General features: G+C 44.8%; 1 protein-coding gene across 1 annotated transcript in view; it reads right to left on the bottom strand.

Moving 5' to 3' along the window:
- Galnt17 (polypeptide N-acetylgalactosaminyltransferase 17) overlaps positions 1-13,301 on the bottom strand; it is a 427,390-nt gene that overhangs the window by 252,923 nt on the left and 161,166 nt on the right. The window contains exon 2 of the mRNA XM_013350719.2: positions 11,174-11,357. Coding sequence (XP_013206173.2) covers positions 11,174-11,357 — 184 coding nt within the window. The remainder of the gene's footprint in view (positions 1-11,173; positions 11,358-13,301) is intronic.

Below are 13,301 nucleotides of genomic sequence, written 5' to 3'. Positions count from 1 at the left end.
ATGTGGTCATCTCAAGGAAATTGTAACCATGGAAATCTGTGGTCAAGCAGAGGTACCATCTTCTCTACGAAATATGAACCATGGGAGGATCCTTACTCCCAATTAGGAAATCACTTCCACTGTACATCCCCAAGCTTGAACCATCACACGAGGGGATGATGGCTCAGTGCTGCGGCGCCTGCTTTTTTACATGGGAAACCCGCATTTCGATCCGCAGTACCACAAATGCAAATTCACCGTTCGAGAAACTGCTACATACACCTCCCATCCATATCCAGTTAGCTGCTGCCTTTTGCTGATTTTGTGGAAGTCTCTTTCTCTTCCTCCTCCTCCATATCTTTTAGCTTTGGGGATGGAACCCAGAGCTGTGCACATGCCGTACAACTCTAAGATTAAGTCACACTCCTGGCCCCTCACTGGGGGATTCTAGGCAGGTGCCCTATTGCTGAGTCACACTCCAAACCCTGTTTTCCTTTTATTTTGAGACAATGTTTTACTGTTTTCCCCATATGTCCCAGGACTCACTTTGTAAGTCTGGCAGTCCTTGAGCTTTCTACCAGTCTGTTTCAGCTCCTAAGTGGCTGGGATGGACTGGCCTGCAGCACCAGGCCGAGCTGACTACCCACCAAAGTGTCAAAAATACACACTGGAGAGAAGACGACCTCTTCAATGAGCGTCACTGTGCATGTGCAGAAGAATGAAGTTAGAGCCCCCTCTCTTACGGCATACAAAAAATATTCATGAAAATCGATCAACGGCCTCATTGTAAAACACACATCTACTGAAAGAAAATGTAGGAGAGGGATGGGAAGATGGTTCAGTAGTCAAGAGCACTTGCTGTTCTTGCAGAGGACCAAGACATGGAAGCAGCGGAGCTATCCATTAGCATGAGTAGATAAAGACAATGTAATATATCTACATGGTGGAGTATGCATCCAGAGAGAAAATCAAATTCCCTTAATGGTTACGGCAGGCATGGAAGTGGAAAATAGCATGTCAAGAGAAATAAGCCAGATTCAGGAAGGCAAATACTACATGTTCTCAATTATACATGGGTGTGGCCTCATCAAATAGGGAGGGCGAAAGTACTAAATAAAGAGGCTGGGGAAAGGTGCTAAGGCTTATGACCTGAGTTAGTTCAATCTCCAGGACCTATATGAGGATTGTGAAGAGAACCAGCACCCACAAGTCATCCTCTGGCTTTCACACACGTGCCATGATGCAAATGTGTGCACACAGTCAGCAAACAAATGAATGAAATAACCAAACGAAAGCCTCAGTCAAGTGGGCTAAAGAGGTTGTTGGGTTGCTGCATACGTCTGAAGACCTGAGTTCAAATCCACAGATATCATATAAAGCTGGGTTTAAGAGTATAGTTCAGAGATGGTGCACACACCTAGAATCCCCCCGGGTGGGGCTAGGAGTGTGGTTCAGGATTAGATTACAGTACCTGTCAGTGATCCCAGCGTACCTAAGGCAAGATGGGAGCTAAGATGGGAATTCCCAGAAGCTCCGAGGCCAGGTAATCGGGAGAAAAGAGAGAGACTCCACCTCAAGCAAGGTGGAGACTGAGGATCAAGACTTGAGGTTGTCCTTTGATCATGCACATGCACACTAGCATGTGCGTGCACACACACACACATACCTGTGTGTGCACACATATCCATTGATTAAATCCCCAGCAATAGACAGACACACACACACACACACACGCACTCATAGACCTGTGTGTGTGCACACATATCCATGGGCTAAATCCTGAGCAATAAAGAGACAGACAGACAGACAGACACACACACACACACACACACACACACACACTTGTGTGTGCACACATATCCATGGGCTAAATCCTGAGCAATAAAGAGACAGACAGACAGACACACACAGAGAGAGAGAGAGAGAGCTTTAAAGAATGCCACTACACGTGCTGGCAATGCAGCTCCTTGGCAGAACACTTGCCCACATGTGTGAGGCCCTGGGTTCCAGTCCCACCTCCACACAATACAGAATTACTGGTTTGCTGCAGCACAATGGCCAGAAGCAGTGGCTTGTTACACATCTCATGGAGAGCCAGCAAACAGGAGTCTGGGGAATGCCATCGAGACATGCACAACGTTTAATGAGTCTGAAATCCCAACTACCCTGATTTGATCATCACGTATACATGCATCTAATTACCACCTCACACTCCATAAACACACAACGATTATTGTGTTGAATACAGAATTAAATAAGTAAGATACAATGGAAAAAATAAAGGTCATTTCTGCAGGGCTCTTCTGCTCCCAGGACCCCTCGGTCTCTTATCTTCGTCTTTCTGGACCTGGCCCAAAGCACTTTAAACAGCCCACATACTTGCCTTCCCACCATCTTTGATGTCCTACAGACCTAGCTATGGTTTGCTCCTCTGTGACAACCAGAGGACATCAGTCATGCAACCATTTTTAATAATTTATTTTAAAACAAAAAAATGGAACAGGAAAATAAGAGATATGGGCCAAAAGAATACACGTACAACCTGGAAAATAACCACTTGTATGAAAAAAAAAAAAGCAATGCATTCTTCCCCCACAAGGAGGGAAAGGGGACTGCTTGCAGAATTACTCTGAAAAGGCCACTTTGTAAATAAATAAATAAATACAGACATTTGGAACAAAAGCTCCCAAACCTGTGTCATATTCTACAATAAATTCTGTGTGAATGGAGGGTGAAACGTAAGACAATCAGAGACAACCGAGCCGGAATGGAATATTTATAAGCCTTGGGAGGGATGCTATCTTCCTCAGCTTTAAAGCACTCGGGAAATGAAAAAATGCAAAGATTGACAGTTCCAGATTCAGACGAATTTAAAGTGCCTGTCCAAGCCATAGGAAGAGATCTGTAGAATTCAAATAAAGAGGAAAAAAAGAAAACAAGTTCCGGAAGGAGATTGGACAAGCAAGGGGTTAATTTTGCAACTACCCTTGATATCGTTCATATGTATTTGGAAAATGGTTTTCTCAAGAGCAGTTAGAATGAAGACAACTGGAGTTCTGCTTAAAACTCTAATAAAATCCATCTACTTTAATCCGCTCCCCAAACACGATCCTTGGGAGAGTTCTGAGGGGATTTAACACAGCACACCACCACTGGGAGACCACTTCCTTAGAAAAGAGAAGATGTTAGAATCCCAGGCAGTTCTGTCTCCTGCGCCCCAGGACTCATTTTTGGAGAAGCTTATTCCAGGAAGAGCCCCTTGCCACTCTTTGATAGGGGGACTAATTTGCAGACAACACAGGTTAATTTGGTCACTTTTTGTGTGGCACTCAGAACTTGCAAAGGGTGACTTTATCTTGTATAGCCTGGGGCAATTCTCCGAATCACCCCAAATTCCACTTTCAGATTTATCTCACAAAGAGTTTCCAAAAATAAACAAGAGAACACGGGATAGCACTATTCAATAAATTTTTAAACCTCCCTCACTGTATCTAATTGCCTTGCACATAATATTCATCTTTACTTTTAATTGCAGTAATTAATTTATGTGTGTGTGTGTGTGTGTGTGTGTGTGTGTGTAAGTCAGGGGACAGCTTGCAGGGGCTGGTTTTCTCCTTCCATTAGGTGGCTTGCAGGAATGAAACTCAAGTCACTGGACTTTACTACATGTGCCATCTTGCCAGCCCACATATTGTATTGATACATATTGCACTTCTATTATAGTTTCATGGAATTCTGAAGACATATTTTGACTTAGTAGAACTTTAATTTTATTAAAACAGAGCACAGACTATTTCATATCACTTCTGTATTCCCTGTTTTTCCGAACAACAATGACTCAGGTGCCATTTCTTGTTTTTGATTGTTTGCTATTACTTTATTTAACAAACAAACCTCTGTGTGTGCACACGTGTGTGCAAAAATGTGCATGCACAGATGGAGGGCAGAGATCCATGTTGAGTGTCTTTTGTGAGTTCCCACCTTACTATTGAAGACAGGGTCTCTCCCTGGATCCAGAATTCAGCAAATGTCTCAACTGGTTAGTCAGCAAAATCCGGAGGGCTCTCTGTTCCCACTCCCTCGACGGTACGGTGACAGATGCGTGCCTCCATTCCCAGATCTGGGTGCGTGCTGGGGATCTGAATTCAGGTCTTTGTGTTTACGCACTGAGCCATCTCCCCAGCCCTGGCTTTACTTTGTTTCTCTGGTATGCAGGGTCTTACATCAATCTGACACAAACTAGAGCTACTTAGAAAGAGGAAACCTTTAATTGAGAAAAGGTCCCCACCAGATTGGCCGATAGCCACGTCTGTGGTGCACGCTCTGGATTGATGATGATGTGGGAGGGCCCAGCTCATTGTGGGTGGTGTCACCCCTGGTCTGGTTCTGCTATAAGAAAATAGGCTGAGCAAGCCATGCAAGCAAGCCAGTAAGCAGCATTCCTCCATGGTTTCTTCTGTAATTGTTGGCTGTTAAGTGTCTCAATAAGACGCAATAACAGATATAGACATAGAATAATAAGAAAGCCTACCGTAACTCCCACCTTGGATTCCCTCAGTGACAGATGATGATCTGGGCTTGTAAGTTCCACTCTTCACCCATGTGACTTTCTGTCAGAGTGTTTCTTGACAACAACAAACATGAAACGAGAACACCCAGCAACAAGTCTGTTACCTCCTCCACACGCACCTGACCTCACTCCCTTTCCTTCTATTTCAAACCCAAAGAGTTTACTTTCTGCTGCCCAGTGGAATCTGACTTCGTGTTGGCTTGTTGGTCTGCAAGTAACCACAACCACAGGGAACTCGTGTGCACAGCAGCCAACTCCTGTCCACAAGACAGCATTTTACAACACTTCTCCCAATCCTCCGGCTCTTACATTCCTTACCCCCTTCCGCCACGTTCCCTAGGCCTTGGATGATGGGAGATACAGGTGGGCAAAACTACATTTTACCCCCTCTCCATTTTTCCCAACTTCTTTTATCGCTACTTATCCAAATGATTTCCCCGGTGCTATTTTCCAACCCTTCGCAGACTTGCCTATTTTTGCTCAATTTTAAACTTATGGGATTTATTTTGATTATGGTTATTTCTGTAGCAGAAATGTTCTCATTTCATAAACAAAGCAGCCTGTGATCCCTGGGAGTCAATTATAGTTTTAAAGCCTTGAGTCTCTTCGCTTCCTCCAAATGCCATTTGTTATTATTGTTAAGGCTTCTCCCCCCTCGCCCCATTGTTGCTGTTTGTTTATTTGTTGATAATGGACTCTTTGAAAGGATGTCTGGGGCGTTTATCTTTCTAGTCTCAGACTAAGTGTGCTAGGACTGGGGAGATGATTTAGTCAGTGCCGTGCTTTTCGTGCAAGCTTGAGGACCTGAGTCTGGTCCTAAGGACCCACACAGGAACTCAGGTGCAGTGGACACACCTGTAATGGGACGCTGAGGAAGTGGAGACAGTCAAGAGGCTTCCTGGGGCTTGCTAGCTAGCCAGCCTATAGAGGTGAGCCGTGGTCCCAGGAACAGATCCTGCCTCAAATAAAAAAGCGGAAAACGCCTGAGGAACCAGACTTGAGACTGACCTGCATCATCCACAAATACACACACACACACACACACACACACACACACACGCAGTACACACATCGCAAACAAAAAATGAACAACGCCGTATAAAGATGAAGTATAACAACAGACTGAGTCACCCTTGCTATCATCCATTGGCCTCTTCCTTCAGTCATCTTGGTTTCTGCCAAGTGGATTCTGTAACTTTAACAACAGAGAAGTGTGAGAGCCTGGAGAGATCACAAGGCTGGAAAGTGTCTACATTGAGTATATTCTTTTTTTGTCTGTTAGTTTGTTGGTTTGTTTTTTGAGACCGGGTTTCTCTGTGTAACCCTGGAAGTGGCTCTGTAGACCAGACTGGCCTTGAACTCACAGAGATCTGCCTGCCTCTGCCTCCTGAGTGCTGGGATTATAGGTGTGCGTCACCACCACCCAGCTATTGAGTATATTCTGATGTAGGCTACCTCTATAAAATAGAGTTTGGAGGTCAAACGACAGGAACAGGTTCTGGCTATGCAGATGTGAAGGCAGGTGTCCTGGATAGCTTTAATTGTCACCTTGACAGAGCCTAGAGCCCTAGGAGAGGAAAGCCTCAATTGAGAGATCACCCAGATCAGACTGGCTTGTGGGGGGAGGCAGTCTGTGGGAGGCTTGTTTTAATTAGTCACTGATATAGGTAGGAGAGCCCAGCCCACTGTGGGCAGCACCATTCCTAGACAGGTGGTCTTGGCTTGTATCTAAAAGAGTATGAACATGCCAATAATCAAGCATGTGATGTTCCTCATGGTTTCTGTTTTGAGCTTTTCCCTTGGATGTCTACCCTGACTTCCTTAGATGATAAATTGTGACTTGAAAGTGTAAAATGAAATAAACCATTTCTTCCCAGCTGATTTTGGTCAGAATGGTTGATCATAGCAACAGAAAAGAAACTAGAACAACAGAAAATAGGGACCTGACTACAATCCTCCCATTCCTACCCACACCCAGTCAAAAGAAAAACCTGTCTTCGCCTGTCCAGGTACTGGGTGGTAGTACATGGCTTTTCTTCCAGAAATCATATGACCATCCTGTCTTCCTTTGGAAGTAGAGACAATACTTGGCATGGTAGCTATGACAACAGCTTGAGCAAAAACACAGTGATCGATGATAGATAGCTAGGTCTGTGGTAGTAGTAATGAAGTTAGCACTTCCTAACAGAAGTAGGGAGTGGAGGCTTTTGAGACCATCATCAGGGATCCTGGCCATTGTTCTTCCTGGCTCACCACCAGCTGCGAGGGATCTTAAGAGATGCTAGACTATCTCGGAAGTGGAAGATGAAGGTGTATCTCCATGGTACAGCATCTATTGAGGTTGCCATCTGTTATGAGATGGGCTTTGGTGGAACAGCTGCTCTGGGGTCATTCATGGCCCTGTAAGTTGCCTGTCACCTGTGCTCTGAAATTACACCCAAAAAACTCATCAGTTGACCAAGTTGGAGTTCAGTGGAATCATTAGGCTGGTGTCATAGACCTACATAGGATGGGGAGACATTGTTCAGATCAGGTCTCTCCTGGAAAGTGATTGCAACAGTGGGTCTCTGGTGATCTGATCAGGTTGTATTCTTCTGCTCTAACAGTCTGGTGAGTGGTAGTTTTAACTATCAACTTGACAATGTAGAATCAATCACCTTAGGAGATAATCTATTGAGGGACTGCTTATATCAGGTTGGGATGTGTGTGAGCGTCTTGATTGTTAATTGAGGTGGGAGGCCCCACCCTGAATATGAGGGGCAGTACTTTTTGGGCTGGACTCTGGGTGTATAAAAGTAGCTGAGAACCACCATCAAGCAAATAAGCTAGCTAGAATGAATTTTTTGTTGTTGTTCTTGACTAGGAATGTGACATGACTAGTTGCTTGAGTCCCTGTCTTCTGAAATGATGCACTGTGCCTTGGAATTATAAGCCAAAAAAACCTTCTTCCTTAAATTGCTTTTTGCAAGGGTATTTATCACAGCCATAGAAATAAAACTAAAGCGAACTTAAATGCGTCTCACGTGAAAAGTTAGATCTCGGTTTCTCTATCTATCTGCTAACTACCATTTATCCATCCTCTTTCCATCTTCCAAAGTCCTGTATGTGTTTGCTGGGTGATGCCACCAATCGTCTTAGGGTTTCTATCATTGTGAAGAGACACCACGATGATGGCAACACTTATAAAGGAAAACATTTAATTGTGGTGACTCGCTTACAGATTCAGAGGTTCAGTCCATTATCGTCATGGCAGGGAGACTGGTAAGACACAGGCAGAAGTGACGCTGGAGTTGTAGCTGAGAGTCCTACATTTTGCAGGCAACAGGAAGTCGACTGAGACACTGGGTTGTATCCCAGCCACAGGAAACCTCAAATGACTCCACCTCCACAATGATTCCCTTCCTTCAACAAGGCCATTCCCACTCCAATAAAAACCGTACCTCCTAATAGTGACACTCCCTACAGGGGCCAATTACATTCAAATTGCCACACCAATGATCTTACTTAGTTTTCCCTTTCTATGCTCTGAGCCTCTTTCCCATCGTTTTAGCAGCTTCAGGAGGAACCAGAAGTGAATGTGGGTTCACTCCACCAAGCTACACCACTCGGGGATGCTGAGACAATCTACTGCAAGAGAATCACATCCTAAGTTTGCTTGCTGTCCTCCTGGTCTGGTCCATTCCTACCCTAGTCTCCTCTTTAGATGTTTCATCCCACGTATCCTTCAAGCTTTCCTTAGCTTGGGGATAGTACCTCAAGCAAGAGGTGCTCAGACCCTCCCTTCACACCCTGTGCGTACAGTTGCCATGGCTACTGTAGGCTACTGGTCTCCAGGAATGACACACGTGTTGCTCCCTTGAATTCTCCCTGCAAGAGACTGGTGTTAGACGGGATGGATTAATGTTCCATCACTGGGGGGAGAGGCTCACAAGGCCCCCACTCCTCCCTGAGAATCTATTGATAGTTAATGGTTGCTGGGGAAGGGAGGCCTTTTCTTTGGTAGTGTTGCCATTGGAGGCTACCCACGCTCCTGTAAATAACATCAAGTAATCTCGCTGTGCACCGAGCACTGATGGTCTAACATTAGTGCCTGGGATAGTTAATCTCTACTGCCATCTTGATGGGATTCAAAATGACTATAGAAAACAATTCTCATGACATGTCTGCAAAGGATTTTCTAGATAGAGTTAAGTGTGGTGGAAAGACATAGCCTGAATGCGGGTGGGGCCATCTCATGAACTGGGTTTCCACACTGAATAAAAAATGAGAAAGTGAGGTGAGCATCAATATACATCTCTCTCTCTCTCTCTCTCTCTCTCTCTCTCTCTCTCTCTCTCTCTCTCTCTCTCTTTCCTTCTATTCAATGTGACCAGGGGCCTCACACTCCTGCCACCATGCTTTCCCCATGATGATGATCTGCACCCTTGAACTGTGAGCCAAAATGAATTCTTTCTCCCCTAAACGTCTTCTTCTTAGACATTTTGCCACAGCAACAAGAAAAGTCTTCATGTCTTGAGAGAACAGACATTTGTCAAGCTCCCCCAAAATCGTCATACCACAGGATCTCATACCACATAGGTCACCTTGCACTGGAAGGACAGCCTTGCTTGCCTGTTTCCCTCCCCAGACAAGAAGTCAGTCACCTAGGACTATGCCCCTTGCAGGATTGCACCTCCATAGTGAAGCCAGTTACCGAATGCATCATAGATACTCATCGACATCTGTTCAGATGAGCCATTTCTAATACACCGCATGTTGGAGGCCTTTCCGGGCTCATCAGAGAGGGAAACACGGGGCCATGTTTATTTGCCAACATGGAAATAAGAAAGGCTAATCAGAAAGCACCAGGAAGTGAAAACCGCCAGATGTTTTCTGAGAACACAAGTCCAGGAAGACAAAATAGCATGCAAAGGGGGTGATGTATATTTTTTTCCCAGTGATTCAAAATGAATGTGCGCTTATTAGGCAGAGAGAGAGAGAGAGAGATTTAACGGGTTTCTCGGCTAATGCTGTAATTTTAAATCCATTTAAGATAATTTTCTTTATCTTGAATTTATTTTTCTCAGTAACCAGGATACTTAACTGATTTGCACAAAACCCTTTTGAAAAAAAAGAAATAATCTACCGCAAGCGAGGGCACATTCTAAATGGGAATAAAAAGGAGACATTGAAAATCTAAAGAAAATGGAGATTTGAGAAACCAGAGTGAGCTCTTACATAGTAAATAGGAACTTTTGAAGCTCTAGTTCGATGGGGGAGGGTGTCAAGCCCACCCTTAGTGGAGGAGCTATTGGAATTTGGTGGCTGCTAAGGGTGGGAGAGTCACCATCCTTTGGGTATATGAACTTGTAGGTTATCTGTGCCCCAGTGCCTGTCTCTACACCCACATGCTTTTGGGGCTGGAGAGATAATTGCTGTGAAAGCATGAGGATCCAAATTTGATCCCCAGGACCCATGAAAGTGCCAAGGCTGGCAGCATGCTCTTACAACCCCTGTGAAGACAGAGGCAAGAGGAGTCTAGGGCTCACTGGCCAGTCAGCTAACCCAGCTGAATCAGAAGCTTCTGATTCAATAAGAGACCCTGTCTCAAAAACTAAGGTGGAGAGAGGTAGGAGAAAATAGTTGCCATCTACCTCTGTCTTCCACATCTTCATGCACATGTTTGCCCGTACACCCCCTACACACATATGTGTACATATAAGAATACAAACATTTACACGTGTGCTTGTGTTATGATATCAAATCAAAAAGACAAAACTGATACATTGCTCATAATCTATAGAAAACAGACCCAATGATAATATTTTAGTGTTATCATGTATTAGTATGTGATAGTATATAATATTATCAATATGCTAGGCATAGTGACTCATGTCTGTAAACCCATCATCTGGTGTGGGGGGATGAGGCAGGAGGATTGATTATGAGTTTGAGACTGACTTGGGCTACATAGTAAGTTTTAGTTAGCTTGAGCTACATGCAGCAAGACAGTGTCTTGAAAACCAACAAATACAAAATATAAAGTTCAGTAGATAGAGGATAGACAGGTAGATGACAGATATAGGTAGACAGACAGACAGATGATGGATAGAGAAAGGATAATAGACATCAAAACATCAACAATTACCACGCTTAGGTAAGGATACCATGGTGGTATTTTAAATTTAAGAATTTTTATATTGAGTATCTTTCTATATTTTTTATTACTTTTATAACAGTGGTACTCTTTCTTTTTTGAGATGGAATCATGTAGCCCAGGCTGGTTTCAAACTAGCTACTTAGCCCAGGCTGGCCTCTTACCTCAGTCCTGAGTTCCTGATACCCCTGGCTCCACTTGTCCAGTGCTGGATTCAGGGGTTGTGCCACCACTCCTGAAGTGTCTGTGATGGAACCCAGGGCTTCATTCCAGAACTCATAGGAGGCAAGTACGATATCATTTGAGCCACATCACCAGCCCTTAACTTTTTATTTAGCCAGTGTTTCCTAAGCAACAAGAGCCCTTGATTGATTATAGAAGAGAGAGTTCAAAATAGAAGATCCCTCTGTGGTTACAAATAGATGGGAACGTATCACAGATCAAGACAAAGCTAGCCAGCCCCTTGCCAGGGCTCAGCTGGAACTTACTTAGTTGGACGATAATCTGGAATAGACCGATCCAGGGAGATCTTTTCGCTGAGGTAGGAATTGTAGCCGTACTTCTCATGAGGTCCTTTGGCTTTTTCTTCTTCCGAGGGGGAAAGAGTGGCAGGAAGGCCTCCTTTGCCCCGCCCACCATACCCTTCGATGAGTCCCAGTGATTTGGATAACCCTACAAAGAAGGAGGAGAAAGAGTTACTCTAAAACACCTCCTCTAGATATATCATGTGACCTCCAATAGAGCTTCAATTAAGATTTTAACATATCTTAGCACATAAGAAATTATGACCTCAGTTTACACAGTCTGTATATATGCTTGGAGGGTATGTATCCAGAGGTAGGGTCTGCTGTAACCCAGGCTGACTTTGAGCTCACTATGTAACTGAGGATGACCTTGAACTCCCAATCTTCTGCCTCCACACCTCCTGTGTCCTGGCATTACAGGGCTGTACCTCAAGTATCCAGTTCATGTGGTAGTGGGGATATTTCTACGAAGAGAGAGGCCCAGGCTATGCCAAGCTCTGGGGTTCACATCTGAATATTTACTGGGAGCTTCTTTTGGAAACAGAGGCCACTGAGAGTTGGAGAAATAAAAACCAAGAGGAAGCCAAGAAATGGAATGAATGTGGGACCTTATCCGTGTCCATCTCCCCTTTCTCTTTGGGACAGTCACAGCCAGATTAGGTCTGCAGGGAAGAGAAGGTTCCAGGAACCTAACACATTTAATAAATATCAGGGAACCACCAGGCAGCAGGTGGATGGGTTCAGTGTGGGGGGGGGGGAGGGAGAATTGCTGCAGTTGAACCAGGAAAAAAAACAGGTTAATTTCACCATGAGCTAAAAGCACAAGCTAGGTCTTGACGTGACTCTTTGCCTAATGGCTTTATTTAACTTCCATCTCAGTGGCAAAGGGAAACATAAAGTGCTTGAGAACAAATTGCAAAGAAGAGAAAAAATGCCAGGAAGTATGATAACCAACAATACACAAGGAAGGAGCCCTCCATGGCAACAGTCTCTGAGCAGCTGCAGCCCCCAGGATGACGGTAGGTCCCTGTCCATTGTCGTAGAATCTTATAAAGACCTTGAGGAGTAAGTATAGATGGCAGAGCTCTGAGAGGTTAAATTACTTAGCTAGGAAAATGTGTGCTTATGGCTCTCATTGGTTGTAAATATACGAGCCACTTATACACACACATGCACACACTCTGGAGCCCCGGGAATTGAATCAGGACCTCTGACACACAACTTTTTTTTTTTTTATCACTGAATCACATACTCAGTTTCTGGAGGATTCTAGGCAGGCACTATACTGCTGGTTTAGGTCTCTAGTCCTTCACCAGCTGATTCCACACAACCTCTTGCCCACTGAGCCACATCCCCAGCCCTTCATTTCCACGACAGACAGCACGAATATGATCACTTTAGTTTTAAAAGTAGGCAGCTACTGATCTCAAGTGGACCCAAACTTCACAGGAAGACATCCTCGGGCAAGTCAAAGCCAACGATTCTTCTTGGGCTGTGTAAGATTCAGCATCACAAAACACCAGGGTGAACTGTCTATTCCAGGCACCGCTGCAAATGGGATGAAATGTCAAAATCAAAGCAGCATGGCTCAGCCCAGGGCAGTGCTGTGCGGCCTGTGAATGGTTCCTATGGTTCTCATACGTGGGCTCTCAGCTCTGAGCCCCCATCCCAGCAGACACCTCATCAACTGAGATCTTCCCTTCTTACCTACGTCCCCCTCATCAGTCTCACACTCCACTTTGATGCAGAAAAAAAAGACCCAGATATCATCTTCGCCATGCTCAAACAGCTGCCTTAGTCAAACTCAAGCACTTAGGTTTGAGTTTAAGATCCTATGGTGCCAACGCAAGGCAGTGCACGCAAGGCAGTGCACACAAGGCAGTGCACGCAAGGCAGTGCACAGAAGGCAGTGCACACAAGGCATTGCACACAAGGCAGTGCACAGAAGGCAGTGCACAGAAGGCAGTGCACGCAAGGCAGTGCACGCAAGGCAGTGAACACAAGTGCACGTAAGGCAGTGCACAGAAGGCAGTGCACACAAGGCAGTGCACACAAGGCAGTGCACACAAGGCAGTGCCCGCAAGGCAGTGCA

This window comes from Microtus ochrogaster, chromosome 2 (genome assembly GCF_000317375.1).
Source record: "Microtus ochrogaster isolate Prairie Vole_2 chromosome 2, MicOch1.0, whole genome shotgun sequence".
NCBI lineage: Eukaryota > Metazoa > Chordata > Mammalia > Rodentia > Cricetidae > Microtus > Microtus ochrogaster.
Note: the sequence above shows the minus strand (reverse complement) of the source record. Positions and strands in the feature narration are given on the sequence as shown.